We start from the raw sequence: 20980 nt of genomic DNA, 5'->3' as shown, positions 1-20980 counted from the left end.
TAAAAATCTAGGATCAGATCTGAGAACAACCCTGCCCTTAGGGAAACAAGTGAAGGGTGCATCAGCTACAAGGCATTCAATTCACATACTCTCCTGACTGACATGATAGCTATAATAAAAGCTGTTATTTAAGTACTGTATATTAAGTATTCCAGAACACAAAGCCGATATAGGAGTCAGAATCTCCCTTCATCCATGCCTGAAATCTGGACCACTTTAGTTGGTAACGGTTTCTCGTAGATTGTTTTCTAGTTAACTAGTATGTCCTGCACAGGTGGAGAACACAAGTGCTCAAGAGCAGACTGAGTCGAAGTCAGATCGCTCACACTATTTCACTCTGGTGAAGAGTCTGTGGCTCTGGATGAAAGATCCTATGTCCTGCTGGGATAGGAGCTCTGGGGATAGTGGCAGATGCATGAAAACTCAGCCACACAGTTGAGATCAGTCAACCACTGATGACATGGCCTAGCCGGGCCAATCAGTATCATCCTTGCCCTGTCCTGACATACTATCCTTACTACCTTCTGGATCAATGGAAGGTGTGTGCAGGGGGTGGAGGGAAGTGGACCTTTCCCAGTGTAGAAGGAAGGCATCTGACAAAAACTGACTGTCCCAGCATGCTCTGGAACAGAAGAGGTGACATGTTTTGTTGTCTGGTTGCAAACAGGTCTATGTCTGGTTGACCACAGCTGGAAAATAGTCTCAACCAATTGATCCTTTAGGGACCATTTGTGCACTGGGGAGTTGTCTCTGCTGAGATGATCCGCAAGTACATTGTTTTCCCCTGCTGGATGCAGAGCCACAGGATAAATGTTGTGACACATACACAAATTTTACAGACTTATCTTTGAACACAGAAAATCAGAATGAGCACCCCCTGGCTTGTTGACGTAATTCATTGCTGATGTATTTCCTCTAACCACTTACACAACCTTCTCCTGCAGGTGATGGAGAAATGATTTGAGAGCCAGAGGAACAGCTCTTAATTCCAATACATTGATGTGCAGAGTTTTCTCCTGACCAGACCAGTACCCTCGACTGACACATGTCAGAGACAACTATCTCTCGGTCTCTCTTCTGGAACCAGGGCAGTGGTGTCTAACCATATGGTCCTTGGATTGGCCATGTGCAGCCTCAGAGGCTTTTCTGAGGGGGCCTCAGGAATTGGATCTGATCCCAGTCAGGGGTGCAGCTTCTTGGAACACTTCAGTTCTTTGCTGGTGGGAGCAACGGGCTAAGACTAGCCTTTTTGACTCTGGACCAGAGGGTGACTTGGAACTACAGGGTCTGGCCTTGAGGGCTTCCTCCCTGAGAAGGAGCTGCAGGCGAGCCTCCCTATACTGTTGGGCTCTGAGAGAAGAGGCCTTCAGATCGAACTATCAGAAGGTGAATATCCTTGTCCCAGGCACCTGAGGCACAAAGCGTGGTCGTCGGGTGCTCGGAAGACAGCTGAACAGGAAAGCCACCTTTTAAAACCTGCCTTTTTCTGCTTCTTCAGTTCTGCCATAACACGGAACTGAAAAAGAATCACTAACTGATTAAACTAATAGCTAACACTATCTATCAAAGAAGAAAGATGCTCTGGCTCTGAAGAAACCAGAGCAGGTCACATCTATTTGTGGCATGCAGTTGGAAGGAACTGAGGTGATGAGGGTGGCCCACCCCCTATACAGCCTTGCCCTCAGGGGGCATGATGCTGAGGGGAGGCGCAAGAGCTTTCTAGCTGACACTGCTAGAAAATGGTTCTACCTCAAGGCACCACAAGGTTGTGCAGTACCCTTAAGTGGGAATATGCAGAGCCACTCGAAGAACAAGATGTGTCCACTGAGTTGAACTTTCCTGTATAAATATATTTTTAAAAAGTAGACTGACTAAGTAGCTGCTTTTCTCTCTGTTAGCAACTAAACTACTATAAATAATGGGGAGACCAAGGATGTTTGCAATAGGCTAGATTGATGACTGTCTTTTCTACAGAAATGTTATCAAACGTCACAATATTCCCATCTTTCCACCAAATAATGCCTTGCTAGGTCAGTTGGGAATGGCCATCCTGGTAATCAAAAAAATAACTGCCCAGCAACAATATGAAAACTATAAACACCCCAGTGATGGCTTTTCTCCATTGTTATTGATGGAGTACCACAAACTACATAACCCTTCAGGAAACATGTTACATTTCCAAGCTGCCCTTCTTGAACATGCATAAATGGTCCTTTCCATCTAAAAATATATTCACAGTAGTGAACAGGTGTAATCGTAGAATTTTTTAAAAACTAGTATGAGGGACTGTTCTGGTTTGTAATTTTTACAAATGCTTCAAACTGTTTTAGAGAACTATTGGTGGAGAATGTTCTTCATCTTAAAAATACCCCTCAAGATGGATAAAGGTTTCTACCAGTTATGATGCATGCATTCTCTTTCCACATTGAAAAGTAAAAATTCCTACTTACCAATATACCTGTTCGCTACACGTAGAAAATATGTTTCAAGCATTATGGCAATAATTAGCAGTAAGCAAACTTTTTTGTGCTCAGATTTACCAGGTGCAAATTATAACTCCAAATCTTCACTGATGTCAGAAACTAACGATGCCTTTAAGTAATAATATCCCCAACCATATGGCAGTGGTGCTATAGGCATTTTCAATTATTTTGCAAAATTTAAATATGAAATTGCTTGGGTCTCACTCAAAATCCCTACCACTGACATTTAAGAACAAAACAAAAACAAACAAAAAACCCAACAATTAATTGTAAGAGAAATTTCTATAGCAAGAGACAGAAATGCCATCCTTCTTGTAGTTACATTTGGAGATCTAATCTGGAATTTCATAAATATTTAAAAATATTCAGAAAAAAAGGAATATCTGCTGAAGAGATAAGGTTATCTTGCAACCTAATATTTGCATACAGAAGAACATCTTCAAGGTACATCCTTAAAAGATAAACCATTTGCCACCAATGTAGCAGAAGTTAAGAAACTTTTCTGGAAAGGTCTACATAATTTTGTATTTAGGACGTTATCTACTCTGTTAAAAGAAACTTATGGCCTGATCCAGCACTATGGAAAGTCAATTGGAGTTTTGCTATTAACTTTAATAGTGTAAACGCAGGGCCTTAGTTTGTTGGATGCTGCAGTATTTCCAAAGTTTAGTTCCAAACAAAGTGGATTTAGGGCTTGTCTATCTGATGCAGCAATGCGCACAGCAGGAGGGTATATTCTAAAGCACAACAACGTATTGTGCACTAACTGGCCTGCATAGAACCTGTGGGTACAAACTAAAAGTTCCCTCCTGTGCTGAAACAGGACTAAGTTAAAATACACTAGGGAACTTTTAGTGCATACCAGAAGGGTCCACATGGGCCTGTTACTGCAATATAAAATTCACGCTCTTGTAATGTATATTTCCACATCGTGTAGACAAGCTCTTAGTAATGTCTAGGTCCTAAACTGGCCACATTAAAATTCTTCAAATTAGCCCATAAGCACTATTAACTATTAGATTATCTAAAGCATGTGTTGTATCACCCAACTGCGCAGCCCTTAATCACGCAAGCAGTCTTGATGTCTTCCACAGGATTACACACGTTTAAGGGTTGCAGGACAGAGCCCGCAGGCCCCAATTCTGCAAAGTATTTAAGTATGTATTTAAATCCATCCATATCCAACAAAGCACTTAAGTACATGCTGAACTGAGATGGACTTCTGAATCAGAGCCATAGTGCTTAAATAGTAGATATTGTACACTGTAAACGGTATTGTACACTGTAAAATACAATAACCTGTGTTTTTAACTGCAGCTAACATATTATTAATAAATTTATTATTAATTATTATTATGCTTATTATTAAAGAGAGAAAAATCATTAGCCTAATCACTGAACATTAATATAGGTGGTTTTTCAATATTCTATGTCATATATAATCACAAAGTGGTGAGAGTTCAGGACATATTCCTCTTTGTAAGGTAATGCACCTATCCCAAACACATTGTGACAATACTTTGATATGATACAATCGCGTTTGTTATATAAATGTTCAGATGTTTATAAATCCACCAAAGGCTTTAGATCAGGAGTGGGCAAACTTTTTGGCCTGAGGGCCGCATCAGGTTTCCAAAATTATATAGAGGGCCGATTAGCGGAGGCTGTGCCTCCCCAAACAGCCAGCTGTGGCCCAGCCCCATCCCCTATCCGACCCCTCCTACTTCTTGCCCCCTGACGGCCCCACTGGGACTCCTGTCCCATCCAACTCCCCCCGCCCCCCGTTCCCTGTCCCCTGCCAACCCCCGGAACCCCTGTCCCTGACTGTCCCCTGCCACCCCATCCAACCCTCCTCTCATTCCTGACTGTGCCCCCCCCAGGAACCCCTGCCCCATCCAACCACCCCTTCTCCCTGACCGCCCCCAGAACCCCAGCCCCTGACTGCCCCCTGCCGCCCCATCCAACCCCTCCTCTCATTCCTGACTGTCCTCTGGGGATCAGTGCCCCATCCAACCCCCCCTTCCCTGTCCCCTGACCGCCCCCGGAACCCCAGCCCCTGACTGCCCCCCGCCGCACCATCCAAGCCCCCCTCTCCTTCCTGACTGCCCCCTGGAAACCCCTGCCTCCATTCAACCCCCCTGTTCCCCACCCCTGCCCCGACCCCTATCCACGTCCCTGCACCCTGACCACCACCCCGAACTCCCCTGCTCTCTATCCAACCCCCCTTGCCCCCTTACCGTACTGCCTGGATCACCGGTGGCACTACAGCTGCTCCGCCCAGAGCACCAGGACAGGCAGCTGCGCCGCCCGGCTGGAGCCAGCCACACCACCGCACAGCACAGAGCACTGGGTCAGGCCCCAGCTCTGCAGCAGTGCTGCTCCAGGAACTCGCAGTCCCGCTGCCCAGAGCACTGCGCCAGTGGCGGAGCGAGCTGAGGCTGTGGGGGAGGGGGAACAGCAGGGGAGGGGCTGGGGGCGAGCCTTCTGGGGCAGGAGCTCAGGGGCTGGGCAGGAAGGTCCCGCGGGCCGTAGTTTGCCCACTTCTGCTTTAGATGCACCTCCGAGGTAGAAGAAATTTAGCATCATATATTATCATGGATATGAGTTTCTGCTTCTACTAGTTACTACAATTTACTTAAATTACCTGCTTAGAATTCTATTTTTTTTAAAAAAGAAAACATCTCTGGGCCATGATAGTTCCAAAATATGCCCCTGACTGCCAAACTTCTGCTTTCTATGAGAAATTCCTGTAAAATACCTCCCAAGCTCTTGCAATGGAAGCAAAGAGGCTCTCATTTGAATCCTGCTCATCCACCTGTGTTGCTATCTGATCAGTTTTCACAATGAGCTTTAGTGACTTTCCCTTTTGCATCAAAAAAGAATAAAACCCAAAGCCCCATCTTCAGTTACTGTGGTATTCTGGTCACAGAAATATTACCAAACAAAACATTCCTAAAGCTTTGAACTCATAGCTTGAAAACAACAAATAGCACAGCAGCAGCAGCAGCAGCAGCGGTAACAGCAGCACAAGACATGCAGTAAGATAAATACACAAGCCATAAATAGTCAACATAGGACAGTCTACATTAAACAAAGGCATGTACACCACAGGCAAAAATAAAAGGCCACACAGAGTAAGACAGCATCTTACACGTCTGCCTTTGTTAGCTGGAATACAGGAAGGCGAGCGCTTCAACAAAGAAAGGAGGAAAATGCGTTACAAAACTTAAAACAAGGGCACACACGCTAGCTCAGAATTTGTCACTATGTTAATAGACAAACAGTAGACATGCACAAATATATTTTAAAAAATAAATATTTCTAAGACAAATATTTTGTACATATTTTGGAGATGTACTCATAAGGGGGAACAACACGAGGAAAAAACATAGGAAAGAAAGTTATTTCAAATCCTGTAACTTTGCAGCAGACAATAATGCTCTACTGTGTACACTACATTAGACCACATATGCATGACTTCCACAATAAATATCTTTACCATCAGTAAAAGATGGATAGTTTCTTCTCTTGAAGGCCCAATGTGTTCAGTTTAAAATACCATTAAGAACCATAATTCTTCAAAACCTAAGGAATTATCAATGTGTGGGTGCAGCCAGGGTTCTCACTACAGAATGCGGCAAAGAGCTATTAAGTAATTAACTATGAAAGTTGTGGATCCAGTTCATACAGTGGAGGCTTATGAGGGCCAGATTCAATGTTCCATGTGTGGCAGTCCAACTGAAGCCAAAGGGTATTTTAAGCAAGGATTGATAGAAGGATAGGACCTGAAACAGCAGCTTCAGTCACTCAGGAGGCAGACACATTTCATTTACAATTATTTAAGAATGAAAAAAATATCTGTTCCAATAAGTAGGGCAAATGTTTGCTAGGGCCACGGTAGGTTCCACTTAATATGAAATATAAAAATGATCACAATCATTACCCTTAAAATATAACCCAAGTTGCTATTTCATATGGGGAGGGGCATAGTGAATCATCAGCACAGTGAGATGTTTCTCTTCCTCCTGAAGCATCTGCAGGCTCCAGTCATAGGCAGCTGGAGCGCAGACATCTATTTTTATTTTTCTCCAACAGAACTAGGGAAATTATAGTCTTCCTAGTTGATACAATTAGAATAAACTACAATCATTCATAGTTTGCTATAAACATTTCAATCATTTGGATGGCAGAGATTCAAGCAGAGCTCTGCCCTTGTATGTAAATAGATAATTTTAAAGCATATATTTAGTGAGTCAAATTCTGAAGTGATTTACACCCATGAAATTACATGGTCTTCAGTGGGCTTGCAAAGAGTGTAAAATGGGTGTAAAATTTAGCTCAGTATCTTGCTCTCTAAACTATTACCAGCATTTTAGGGGGAGCATGGGGTTACTGCGTGCATGGGGAGGAAATGACAGGCCATTAGCAATATCCACTGCTGGTCCTACTCAAGAGAACACCCCATGCGATATTGCAGCACCTGAAATCTCCTGAGGAACTCTAGCTAGCAGTCTTGATTGGGTAGGGGGTGATGGCAGGTGAAAGGTCTTTGGTTTTGGAACTCACACTCCTTCTTGGTTTGACAGGATCTAAATTTGATTCCCTTCAAGTCATGCTACAAAATCCTGCCATTGTTCTTCCAGGTTAATATTGTCAATCAGGGAGACTGAATGGGGGGATGGAGGCCATGTCTAGGGTGACAGTGGTATTTTCTAAGACTCCTATTTTACTTTTTAAAGTTCTGATTGATATACTGAGATAAAACTTGTTTAATAGGCCTAGAGCATGGAACCGAGCTACCTATGAATAATATATAGATATTTTTATATTTTCTGTTTAATCTTTGTAATTCAGAGATAATGTCTTAAGGGTGTTACTTGATAAATTAGATCGTGATCAATTAAATGAAAAATAGCATATTTACCTTGTGCAAATTCAAATGTCCCCCTCCAAATATATATTAACAACATCAAAACAGTTATTTAATGTATGACCCTTTTGTTGGTGGTCCTTTCCCACAGCAACCTCTATGCTATCCTCATTCATTATTCACTCACTGTAGGCAATGGAATATGAAGAGGTACCTGCTACATTCAACAGCACAAGAGGTTGGTTCTATCTGGGCATAACTGGAATGTTCAACTTCAGCAGCAATTAGTAGTTTATCATATGCATTAAAAATTAACTAGAGGGGCTAATAAAAGAGATGGTTGGAAAATGTTATGTTCATTCTATGGTGAAATCTGTTTCCATTCCAAATTAGAATGAAAAACCACAATTTCCTGCAGAACAAAAATTCTGAAAATTTTTGATTCAGAATCATCAAGATGTTTAGTTACAATAATATTGAAATATTAAATATAAATATAACATTAATGTCAATATTTTAATATAAAAGTTGAAATGATAAAGTTAAAATGAAAAATTGCAACATTATCAAAATGAAACAAGAAAGTAAAAAAAAAATGTTTTTTCAACTTTTTCCCCACTGAAAATTTTGTCAAAATCTGCATGTTCTGGCAAAATATTTAAATTCTGACAAAACTGCATTTTTTGATGGAAAACTGTTCCCCTAAATTTTTTTTTTACTAGCTCTAGCTAATAACTAGTTGGTATACAGGATAATAGCAGGTGAAATTAAGTAAATATATCTCACTTGTCTGCGATGGCTTCTATCCTCACTTGGAAAGATGGTGACTTCTTTATGCGTCTTTGCAGAGTGAGAAAGTACTCTATCTCTATGTCATCTATGTTATCCTCTGTCCCGCCTAACCACTGTTCCAAACTGTTCTCTTGTCTACTGTAGACTGAGATGAGAGAACCTCCCATTGAACTCAGCCTGAAGACCCAATGATGAATGTCTCATGTTTTGTATGTTAAGCATTAAAATGTTAACTCCTTTCAACTTTAACAATATATACAGACCAGATATCTGGAGACCTGCCAAGAACTGCAAGATCAGCATTAGGAGAAGGTTAAATCTTGGTGGACCAATCAAGACCATCTTCTAAGGCAGTGGTCACCAACCGGTAGATCATGATCAACTGGTCTATCCTGGAGCCTCTGCCAGTCGATCGTGATCTCCGGCCACTAAAAGTCTGGCGGCACAGTGGGGCTAAGGCACACTCCCTGCCTGCCCAGGCCCCACACTGCTCCCGGAAGTGTCTGGCATGTCTCTGCGGCCCCTGGGGGTGGAGGGGGGTCAGGCAGCACCACGTGCTGCTGCTGCTCCCGTCTCCCCAGCACCACCCCCCAAGCTCCCGTTGGCCACAGTTCCCAGCCAATGGGAGCTGCGGAGTCAGCACTGGGGGGGCAGGGGCAGCAGCAGTGCGTGGAGCCACCTGCCCTCCCCTCCCGGGGCCACAGAGTCAGGCTAGCTGTTTCCGGGAGCGGTGTGGGACCAGGGCAGGCAGGAAGCCTGCCTTAGGTCTGCTGCGCCACCGACCGGGAGCCGCCTGTGGTAAGCGCCTCCTGGCTAGAGCCTGAACCTCGCACCCCCTCCTGCACCCCACCCTCCCCTCCCAGAGCCCACACCCCTCATCCCCTCCTGCACCTCAACACCCTGCCCCAGGCTCAGCCCAGAGCCCCCTCCCACACTCCAAACCCCTCAGTCCCAGCCCAGAGCCTGCACCCACTCCCTCACCACAGTCCCCTGCCCCAGGACAGTGAAAATGAGCGAGGGTGGGGAAGAATGAGCGACAGAGGGAGGGGGAAATGGAGTGAGCAGGGTGGGGCCTCAGGGAAGGGGCGGGGTAGATCCTGGGTTGATCTTAAAGTCAAAAAGTGATCTTGTGCGTAAAAAGGTTGTGGAGACCACTGCTCTAAGGCAAGTTAGCCAACAGTGGAACACATACAAACTGTACTCATTTGACAGTTGACCCTGCACATGCCACAAGATCAACAGCTTGGCATTATGCAGAGTTGTTATAATGTTACAGCTGTGATGTGAACCAATGGATAACACACCCACGACTTTGCCAGAATTATGCTGGAACTATTGTAAATGATTATTTTTTCTGAAAGATGCATAACATACCTTTTCACCTGCATAGGGGAAATAATATATTTGATTTGGTTGCAGTATTTGTGAAAAATATGCAGTCTCTGCTTTAACAAATATTATTTTTTATGTATTGATGCCTTTCAGCGCTAAGTTTACAAGCCCAGCAGCAGATCTTCGTTCTCCTTCCTAAATTGGTCTAGGTCCCCTCTACAAAGGTAGGCTATATTAACTGCTCTCCCAAACATTTATTTTATTACTCTTCTAAAATGTTTTGAAGAGGGAGTGGTGTGTGTTTTAAAAGATCATGTTTCTCAGTCTATATTAAAGAGCAGGTTGAGCTGGGCAACCTTTTCATAATGCTCTCCCACCAAGTAGAATGCTTCTTTAACCCGAACATAGAAACATAAACAGTCAGGATAAAAGTTATCATGACAAAGACTGCTTTGGTGTCTCTAGGAATAAGGATATTTCTAAGATGTCAGAAAAGCAATCTTTCTGGTTTGGATAATGATAATACAGACTACGGTCTAATACTTCTAATGTGGTACCACAAACATACACTCACACAGTATGTGCTCCAACCATAGGAATAAACCATATACACAAGAAGAAATATTTCTAAGAATTTTTGTTGTGAAAAGCATATTATCAGGATAAGATTATACATTACATCCTCTTTCTTTCAACATTCTTGATGGACTCCCATTTTCAATTTTATAACGGTGTTTTTACAACACAATTAATTATACGGCATTTTAATGCAGCTGAGACCATAACCTTATATCAAACAGTGTTATAATTTAGAGTTCTATAAAGAGGGCAAAAGCTTCCTATTTTGACACAACACTTCTAACTATTTAAATCTACTAGCCTACTACTTGGGTCTGGAAAACAAATAATGCAGTCAATTTACAGCTTTTAAAATGATTTGCTAGCTAAGTTTGCCACCAACTACTGTACATATTTCAATGTTTTCCTACATTAAAAACATACATTCCAAATGACAACAAAAACAAATTTCTATACTCATTCTGGTTATGGTGAAATTTGACACAATTACCTACCCAATCAGTTTTAATAGAAAGACCATTCACTAAAAATGCAAAATCTATTATTTATTTGAGAAAACTAAAAAAAGAAACTTCAGAAGTCATCCGGACAGAGAAAAAAATCTTCAGCAAAGTGACTAATATGCATCCGAAGAAGTGGGCTATAGTCCACGAAAGCTTATGCTCTAATAAATTTGTTAGTCTCTAAGGTGCCACAAGTCCTCCTGTTCTTCTTTTTAAAAACAGTTAGTGAAAATGGGTATAATATGCAACAACATAATGAAATGAATTATATAACACCACAGATGATTTCAGAACAGTTGTCAGAGGACTGAGAGTAGGTGACAATTTAGTAGATTACCTCTGACAAATTGACAAAACTTACAGCACCCTCCCAAAATACAAAAGCATTTTGCAAAGCATAATGCAATACCTGCATTAAAGAAAGAAATATATTTCTTCAAACTGTGTATCTATATAGTATCTATCTATCTATCAAAGATATAGATATATTAGTGCAGTAGAATTCTGTGCTCTCAGATGCACTTGAAATCATACAATTCTTAAATTGACTGCATTATGTTTGAATTTTCCAGATCAATCAATCAATTTCTTTTTTTATTGAGGGATTTACTGGTTTGAAGGTCAAAGACTTACATCATCCATAAAATCAATCAATGAGGATGAAGAAGAAGAAGAAAAGGAATCCTATTTAACGAACACAGCAGTAAAGAAACAGAAAAAAATGGATGAAGAGAACTATTCTGTAAAAATAAATAATGATACAGTGTTGCAAAAACAATTAAAGAAAAACAGTAAATGACTTTAATGCCAAGTCACAATTACATCAGTTAAAGTTGTGGAGTCTTTGTTAATTGCCTTTTGGTTTCTTAGACAATTAATCCATAATCCATCCATAAAAAAAGCAGACTAATGCTTTTTCTATCCTTCACTCAATAAAAACATTTCCAAATTCTGACAGAATTTTTGTATTAAAACCAACATATGATAAATCATTAAAAGCAAATTAAATATGATCATCAGATGTGGAGATTTCATCAGAATGCAACGACTTTAGAAAATAGTGAATATGCATTAAAGAGGAGAGTAAAATTTTCAAAAATGTAACAATAATTATTTTCTTCCTTAAATTGTAGGGGTCAAATTCTGCTGTATTAAAGATAATCATGTGCATCTTCTGTTGACAGCTGTGGGAGCCATGAACACATTCTAGACCTTAAGGGTAGCATCCTGGCCTAACTGAAGTCAGTGGGAATTTGGTCATTGACTTAAATAGAGCCAGGATTTAAGCCCTAATATTTTATAGAAATTTTACATTGTTTACTTTAGATAAATAAGAGAAGGTGTGAAATATACGTTTCCATTTTACGTTTTCTCCTCCAGTTTTTCTATTTATCAGGACTTTGATCTAAAAATTGCAAAGGAATTAAACAGTTTTACTTTAGTTTTACTCTGATTTTCTTGGACACATGCATGGTACCACTGATCTCAATGGTAGTGAGTACATCCAAAGGCAGTATTTAGCCTTTGGTTTATAAATTCCTATAAAAATGAATGGAGGATATGTAATCTGTGTTAGCTAAGTATTTTTTTTTACAATGAAAGGCCATTTTAACTTCATCTTTCTTTTAGACTCTCTCATTTCACCATACATGACCTTTAAAGAGAATGGACCATGATACAACTATTCAAGAACAGGAAGAAGGCACAGTAAATCAAACAATTATCATAAATTATTATTGTAACCTAAAATGATGTTCAAAATGTAGAAGGACAATGGGATTAAAAGACAGTATTAACTCCTAAGCAAGTATCACACAACCTGCATGACAGCAAGAATAAAACATTTCCATGATTGCCAAAGACATTCAAATGGCTGCACACTTACTTCAAATTGATCCAGAGCAGAGGTAGGAGCATTCAAAAATGCCAAGAAAGAATTCTGTGAGTCTTGGTGCTTTACACCTAGAAAACAGCAGCAAGTTTTTTAAGCTACAGAAAAATGACTGTTTCATGGAGGCCCTTTGTCTTGCTGAATCTGGTTATAGGTGAATCATCTAAAATGTATTATGGACTGTCATGTCTGGTCTGCTACTCAGTACGAAAGAAGGTACCTTTTCAACACACATGTAGAGAGTATACAGCCTATGGTTAAATGTTCATTTCCCCAGATGTGTGTAATGCCAAGATGATACATTAGATATACTGCACATATGTATATAGGCTGTGTAATACACAGAAATCTAATGTGTATGCGTCCCTTTACAATATGTTAATACTGATTCACATACATGCATGTAACGTGGCTCATTTCACACCTTGTGTCAGTCGGATTTCTATATTCCAGGAGAGGTGCACCCCTGCAAGGGGGGGGGAGAGAAATGGGGTGCAGGTGGCCTTTGCACTGCTGCCCTTCTCTAGAAATTCTGCCAGAAAAAGGCAGCTTAAACTTGTGGGTGAGGTTCCAAGGGAGATATGCCAGTGTTGATTGCTAAGGAAATGTGCTGAATCAGCACTTAATCTGGGTTCCTTGACGGTACCCCACGCCCAGTCAGCACCACCCACTTTTAAGTATTTGAGGACAGTTGAGCACCTAGTGTAGGTGTTGCAGATGCTTTATAAATGCAGTTCTACTCCTGGCGGTCTTTTCACCAGGAGGAGTCTACACCCTATGAAGATACAGGGACTGGCACAACCTAGAGGTGAATCAAGCCCAGTATGTCTGATGTTTCTTCTTGACATTATTCAGGTCCTCGTAATAAGCTCTAACAGAAATAAGATGACCACAGACTATGCCTGAATTGCTGTTTCCCCAAAAGATTTGTCATTACATCTGAGCTTCTCTTCTAAAATGCTGTGTGTGTGTGTGTAAGAGAGATCTGTTACATTACAGTTCCTTCTCTAACTAGGTCTTTTGTACTGGTGACCCCTTTCAAATAGCAAGCCTTTGAGTGTGACCCCCCCTTATAAATTAAAAACACTTTTTTATATATTTAACACCATTATAAATGCTGGATGCAAAGCGGGGTTTGGGGTGGAGGCTGACAGCTCGTGACCCCCCATGTAATAACCTCGCGACCCCCAGTTTGAGAACCCCTGAACTAGGATGTCATCCTGTCCACTCCATATCTATCTCACAATGAAAAATTAAATGTTATAAGGAGGACTTTTCCTTCTAAAATATCAAATACACATTACTTCTCTATCAAAACTCCATAACCCAGACTGAATGTATTTCTCAAAGGAGTTGTCATTCTATAGAATCAGTTTTTCCCTGTGTTATTTTCTCACCCTCCCAGGTTTCAGAATATACCTATCAAGTGCACAGGATGAATCTGCTAATCTAAATTACCCCTTTTTGGAAAACAGTACTCAGGCACAGTGAGTTAATCTGCCACTATCACACAAAATGAATGCACTTGAATCCTCTGCAATGTTTATCTTTTAGTTATCAACATACTTCTACTTACAAGAGTCAGTCAAATTAAAATATAATAAACAAACTGGATTAAAGAGTGTTTCTCAGTAGTTAAATATTTAAACAGTCCACATACAATGTTATAAATTTGCTTCTGGCAAAAGGATACTAATTACTTCTGACATTTTTTTTTAATCCAGGAAATTTTCAAAGTAAGTTTTACAATCTTTTCAGAAATAGAATTAAACTCTTATCTCTATTAACACAAAAATGTAACATTGGAAAACACCAGATTTGGTAAACTATTAAATATAAATTCTTGTTTATGACTAAATACTGCAAGGCTGACTTGTTCAGCAGATTGATCATTTGTTTTTTGGGAGCATAGTACTTGTGTACTCTTCATGAAGCTATAAATTGAAGGATAAACATATGGAAAAGAAGCATCAACAAGGACAAGTTTTCAAAAGCAATAAGCTAGCCCCAAATTCCCATTTTGCATCTCCATAAATATCAAGATTATATTTATTCTGAATATCAGTGTGAAGCATCAAGATGAGCAAGTATCAGTACTATAAATAATTTCCTTTTACCAGCTAATCAGCACCTAATCTGAATATTGTGAAGTACTCTTGGGCTGTCATAACTGTCACGCTGCACTCAGAGGCCTATCTACACTAGGTGAAAAGGAGTGGTAGCAGACAACTGTTTGGAATGCCTTGAGATTGCAAACCCTATAAAATGCTTGAATCTAAGCATAACAGTTGTCCCACACATTTTTGAGTTTTGAGAAAGTTTTGTGTTCTAACAACTAGTTGCTGCACCTAAGAAAATGACACAAGATCTTTAATTCGTGTCTGCCTGAAACAGTGCAATCTGCAATTGTTTCTTTCAGCCTGGATGGTAAGACACAAATATTACAGCCAGGTCAGCTGATTCTCCTAACTCCATCTCTCAATTACTCCTGGGGTAATTCTGCGCTACTGCGTGTGCACATATTTACTAAGCCCCACAGATTTCTAATTTTTCACGCAGAAAAAGCTTCTGCCAAAATGTTGATGCAGTTCTGACTTTTGCCCACCAGAGGGCGCTAAGGCAATAGAACAAAGTTGCAACTCCCCCCAAGGAGGGAAGAGAGAGCTGCCTTCCCACTGTCAGGCCAGGTCAGGAGACAAGGGCTCATAAGGGCTAGTGGGGGAGGACAGACTGGGGTAGGAGCTGAATGGGAGTGGAGGTACAGGGACACGAGAGGTGAAGAGACACAGGGGGAAGGGAGGCAGAGCTACATAGGGACAGGGGAGTGGCTGGGTGAGGGCACAGACACACATGGGGACAGGGGAAGATGTGCCTGACTGAATGGGAGAGGCTAGGGGCCAGCCAGGGTCTGCATGGGGGAAGCTCCCTAAAAATCCCTTCTTGCCTCCCCTCTTCCCCCCCACAACAACCTGTTCCTTATTTTTCCCATCCATACCAAACAACCCTCCAAGTTCACACCCAGGCTCCTTCCCAGCAATTTACTTCCCTCTCCCTCAGCTCCTCCGTTACCCGACTCCCCCCAGGCCTTTGCTCTGCTTCTGAGGGGCGTGGGAAATACCGTTCTGTATTGTAGTTTAAATGAATTATTACTCAGAGTTCTGTATTAATATGCCAAGTAAGGAATCTGTCAAAAAAGATTTCCTGAATCTTTTTTGTTGTCTGTATTGTTACAGACATACTTGCTGACAGGTATTTTGAAATAAATGACCAAAAATAATTGAAACTGGTGTGATTATATTGTGTTATTTTGACAAATAAAATATGCAGAATTTTAAAATATTGTGTGCAGAATGTTTAATTTTTTGTTGCCGAATTTTTGGCACAGAATTCCACCAGGAGTAGAGTCTCAATGCTCCAGCTTGTATTTGGAAATTACCCAAGAGAGTCTGCTCCCAGCAACACTGGTTCAATCACAGTAAGGCAAAAACTAGTAAATCGATTCTGTCCATGGCTGCATTGCTATGTGTAAGCAGTAATCTGCTGCAGGAAAAACCACCATTAAATGTTATCAATGCCCCTGCTATTGTTTCCTCTCTTAGTGTAGATGTAGCCAGATAATTCAGAAATGGAGAGTACCGACTAACTATACTGAAGTGTAAAAACCCTTATCTACCAAAGAAAAAATGTTTATTGAATATTCTGTACTACTAAGGGTTATATAGTGGTCAATTCTATACACAAGTTGAAGTAAAAATAATTTAGTTCAAATCAAAATGACTCTCATGCTTCAAGTGCACCAAGAAAATTCCAGAATATTATATAACAGATTCGCACATAATTGCTGTGGGTACATTTTACCGTGCAATAGCTGTATTAACATTTTAGATGTCAGAATCTCTCAGCATCATGGTTCTTGCATTTATACCGCAAGATGACACTCTTAATTGATAAGATGTACCCACTACTGTGCAGTATGTTCTCATTTATTTTGACACCAGTTGCCATACCCTTTTCTGATCTAAGGTCTTCTGTCTCCTTTTTCAGTTTTTCAATTTCTGACAACAGTTCCAAGTTCTTCTTTTCTGACTCTTGAAGTTTACTTTAAAAAAAGAAAGAAAAACAAAGAAACAAAAAATACAATTATTGAGAGCCAGCACTGCAAATTCTCCCTTTTTTGGTCCATCTTTGCATGTTATTTGGACTACTGTTTGGTTAAAATCAATGCTAGCCAAGTTGCGTTGTCAAACAAAGCATGATGTCATCAAATGAAAGGCTGAGTGCAGAATTCTGTTATGACTTGTTTAGTATGGGACCTTGGAAAAAGGAGTGAATAATTGGCTTTGTTTACCCTTTAGGTTGACCCATGCCTCTAATTTATGAACAACTGTGTGAACCCATGCCCTGGGAATGAGAAGAAAAAACCACATTTAAAAATAAACATAAAACAGATCATTTCATTTGCTAATTCATTAAGTTGGTGCTGCTCAGAGACTGTACATTGAAAGTTTTTTCTGTTCAGTTATTAACAAAGGAGATCATAAAAACATTTTGGTAAAATAATGCTCAGCTTAGTTTTCTCCTTACGAATTCTCTGATTCGCAATCAAATAAATATTATTACTATACAATTCTACAATACTTTTCATCCAACGAGCTCTAAGCACTTTTCAAATGCTAGTTATTCCTCTATCTTAAGGGTTTCATACTGCTGCTTTTTAAGATAGGTAAGCTGAGGCTCAGAAAAATTGATTAGTCCCAAAACACACAATGAGTCAGTAATAGAGTCAAGCATGGAACTCCGAAGCTCTGCTCCCCAATTCTAGTCACTCGATTGCACTGCCTAAACATTCAAGGACTTTTTTCTTCTATGAACAGGTTGATCGAAAACATGAAGAGGTCCAATTTCAACTTGATGTGCACGTTTTTACTCCTTAACTGTCATATGTGTTACTGGGAACTGAGTGGCTAAATGCCTTGTACAGTGAGTTGAAGGTATACACTCATACCCATCACACACATTAAAAATAAATTTTGCCACAAATCACGACTTCTCATCTCCAACCTCCCTATCAGAACCAGCTAAGGCAGAAAATCATCACTTCTCTCTCATTTTGTGACTCACACATCAGTTCTTTATTCCATTCCCCACTACTGGTCCTTTCCATGTCTTATGTCTACTGTTTAAGTGCCTAGATACTGTACTACAGTGACAGGCATATTATGGTATAAATGCTTTATACAGAGACTTCAACAGACAGGTTCATGCACATGTCTAATCTCCTTGTTTAGAGAAAAGGAATTCAAAGGCTTCTAAAAGTTACCAGTATGATACCTTTAAAACACACCACAGGGCATTTTTTCCAGTAGGACAGCCCAGGAAACTGAAGTCCGCTACTTTCCAACAGAATAGGGGCAGCATGGATAGTGGCAGTGCACATTTCTCTTACAATGAGCTCAGTCCTGAGTTGGAGGGATCACTTTTAGGGATAAAAAAAAGCTGTTCAGCCCTCATGCTTGCTCTGTCTTTAACCTCTCTGCTCAGGCTACCAACAAAGGAAATAATCAGTACCAATTTCAGTGGTGGCTGTTGTGATGTGAGTGTTTGAACTGGACTCATGCCACCAAATTTATTTTCACAGGCTGCCAAGAAACCTTCTATGGTACCAGCATTTGGTAACTTCTAACCTTGGCTGGATTACAACTGATGACCTACAAGTGAAATGCCCCATTATTCCCAATTACTAATCCTCTGCTTTGGCCAGTTTCCCTAATCAAATAAATTTTGAAATTGAAGTGAAGCAGGGATCAGTGAAGCAGGGAAGAAAAGAATTCTTAAATCTCAATAGGCAGGCTTTATTCCTGTACAAATCAACATGCAAAAATTGATTTTGTCCATCCAATCCAATAAACTTGTCAATGGAGTAGAAAGGAATATATGTTTTGAGATAGACAAACAACAATTGCCTGTTACTCAGGCCCAAAGTTGTAAAATGTTTGTGGGAGAAATTATTTGATGTATGAAAAAGTGCCATCTGAAAGTCTAGAGAGAGAGAGCTCCAGTTTTTCATAGGACCTTTTCAGTTACTCACAGAATACAAAAGAATACGGTCTTGTTTTTAGGTACAGTTATAAGAAACGAACATACCATTCATTATCAGATTTTGACAGACAAGATATTTAACACTTATAACTAAATGTTCTCTCCCCAAAAGGTCTTTGGCAAGCTACCATAGTGAAGTTCCATCAGAACTATTCAGGCTCACCATTCTGTAGAGATGCTGGAAGCTTTAACTTTATTTAACTCATCTTGAATGGCCTGTTTGGCTCGGATTTCTGCATCAAGGGCTGACTGCAGTTCCAGCCTTGCTGACATATCCAGTTTAGCAAAGCGGCGCATCTTCCAGGGCATGTCCTATTAAAAACAAAACAAACAACCCAGAGAAAATGCAATTAATTATTAATTATTATTATTATTATTAGTAGTAGTAGTAGTCGTTGTCCTCAGCCTATTATGTTCTTGAAGTGAGAGCTCATCAGTTCAAAAAGGATTTTGGAAAGTCCCCGAATACATCATCTCTTTTTTCTCAAGTTCTACAAGAGGAAGATGACTGCCCCATGCTTTCATACTCTCACAACTTTGTGAACCATAGTCATTTACATGCATGGATTCGAATGGCAACTATGATAAGACTCACAGAAGGAAATGGCTCCTTCAAAGAGAATACTTTCCATGATGTGACAGTGCGGATCTTTTTCACCTCTGCAGTTTTATGCAAACATCTTTTCAATACATTAATACAAGATTGTCTGTAACCATCTAAACAAAATTACATATAAAATCCCATTATAGAAGAGGTGCCATTCTATTAATTAACAACAATTAAATTGTGGTGGTCACTTAATAGGAAAGAAAAGTCCCTAAACTTGCAAGATGTCATGAGACAGCCTCTTTAGATAAATTAATATTGAATGCAAAAAGTCATAATTAATTTTTTTTTTTTACAAAATGTTTTTTGGTATGTTAAGTGTGATCCTTACGGTTGCTCTTGCACCCAAACTGGAGTTCCGCAGAGCCTCTAGTTCTTCTGTCATTTTAGAGGCCAAGGCTTGTAGATACCCTCGAGCATCCTTTTCATCACTCACCCTAAGCGCAAAAAAAAAAAAAAAAAAAAATTAAATGAAGGAACTATTAATTTAAAATAAACAAGGCAACCTCACTAATTGTACAGGCTAAACCTTTTGCTACTTTGCACAGTTAAATTATACAGTATGTGCTACAAAGACAAAATGAAGATAAAGAAACCAAATATCAAAACTTAAGAAAGCAAATAATAAATATCTGTCATGACCAGCATCATCTGACCAAAATATAGATTGTAACAACGAAATGTAGCAGTTTATTTTTAGATAGCAAGTTAAAAATTAAATATGCTACCACAAATTAACAGTTAGAGCATCCAAGCAACATCAGGCTTAAAAGTTGTCTTTCTAATCCTTCTAAGATGTTATCATAACTGACTGCATTAGTGACATCAGACTCTTCCCCCAGTTCCTATTTAATAACTGTTTCTTACAGTAGTTTATTAAACAGCCTAAGTGAGATGAGAGCATCTTATTCCCTGAATTTGCCTTCTATAAAGACATGCCTTCTGGTTCTGATCATGTCAACAAGAGTCTCCAAATTTCCTGCTCTTTGAAGATAAGACCTTCACTGCATCTTCCAAAAGACAAGGTTGTATTTCAGACCCCACTCTCCACAGCCAGGTGAATCAAATTCTGTATCATCAAAGCCTACCCATGTTGTAGATAAGGAGGTCCCAGAAGGGATCAGAGCTAGTTTGTCACACCCCAACTGGTAACCCGGATGGAAAGGGCCACTGACTTTGAACATACAAATATATTTTGGCAGGAACATCTCCCAAGCAGTGGTCCCTAAATTCTGTAATGACAGTAATTTTTAGGGAAGGAGGAAATCTTGTTCCTCTATCCTACTTATCTCTCCGTTCCGCCTCATATTACTGTTTATTACATCCCAAGTATTTTGGATCTGGAGAGAGACCATGATCTAGAATGGTAAATCTGTTACCTGGCAATTTCATTTCTGTGAAATCTCTCTCAGCCATCCCATCGAAGATAAGTCCTTTGCGTACCCACACAGTGGCTTCTTCAGGGTTCATGTACATGGTTAATATGGTTGAATAAAGCATTATTGCTAAGAAGTTTAGGTTTATCCTACTAATAAGAATTTAGTGTTTCAATACTGCTTTGGAAGTACGCGTTAGGAGTGAGGAGACAGAAGGGACAAGTACCGGAGTGCCATGGACAAACCTGAACTCCCGGCAGTATTTGCAGGAATAGAGGTGCAACTCAAATATTTTAGCCTGAGAGAGAGGTCATGATCTATGACCTAAATAAAAAAACCCATGTTTTTTCCCCCCAGGTTATTTGGGGCATGCCGTACCCAAGGTGGCCTGTCCAACTCTGTTCGCCATGTCCAGTGAACACCGTCATGAATTAAGTGAGACAGTAAT

At 40.1% G+C, this 20980-nt stretch overlaps 1 protein-coding gene across 13 annotated transcripts in view; it reads right to left on the bottom strand.

Annotated features, from left to right (window-relative positions):
* CDC42BPA (CDC42 binding protein kinase alpha) overlaps positions 1-20980 on the bottom strand; it is a 326251-nt gene that overhangs the window by 50469 nt on the left and 254802 nt on the right. For 11 of the 13 annotated variants that reach the window (XM_042848545.2, XM_042848542.2, XM_042848541.2 and 8 more), the window contains 5 exons: positions 19488-19593; positions 18713-18861; positions 16458-16549; positions 12445-12521; positions 5635-5673 (listed from right to left, as the gene is read on the bottom strand). In XM_042848545.2, coding sequence (XP_042704479.1) covers positions 5635-5673; positions 12445-12521; positions 16458-16549; positions 18713-18861; positions 19488-19593 — 463 coding nt within the window. The remainder of the gene's footprint in view (positions 1-5634; positions 5674-12444; positions 12522-16457; positions 16550-18712; positions 18862-19487; positions 19594-20980) is intronic. The other 2 variants (XM_065590558.1, XM_042848543.2) reach the window with 1 other exon arrangement.

Source organism: Chrysemys picta, chromosome 3 (assembly GCF_011386835.1).
Source record: "Chrysemys picta bellii isolate R12L10 chromosome 3, ASM1138683v2, whole genome shotgun sequence".
Taxonomy (NCBI): Eukaryota; Metazoa; Chordata; order Testudines; family Emydidae; genus Chrysemys; species Chrysemys picta.
Note: the sequence above shows the minus strand (reverse complement) of the source record. Positions and strands in the feature narration are given on the sequence as shown.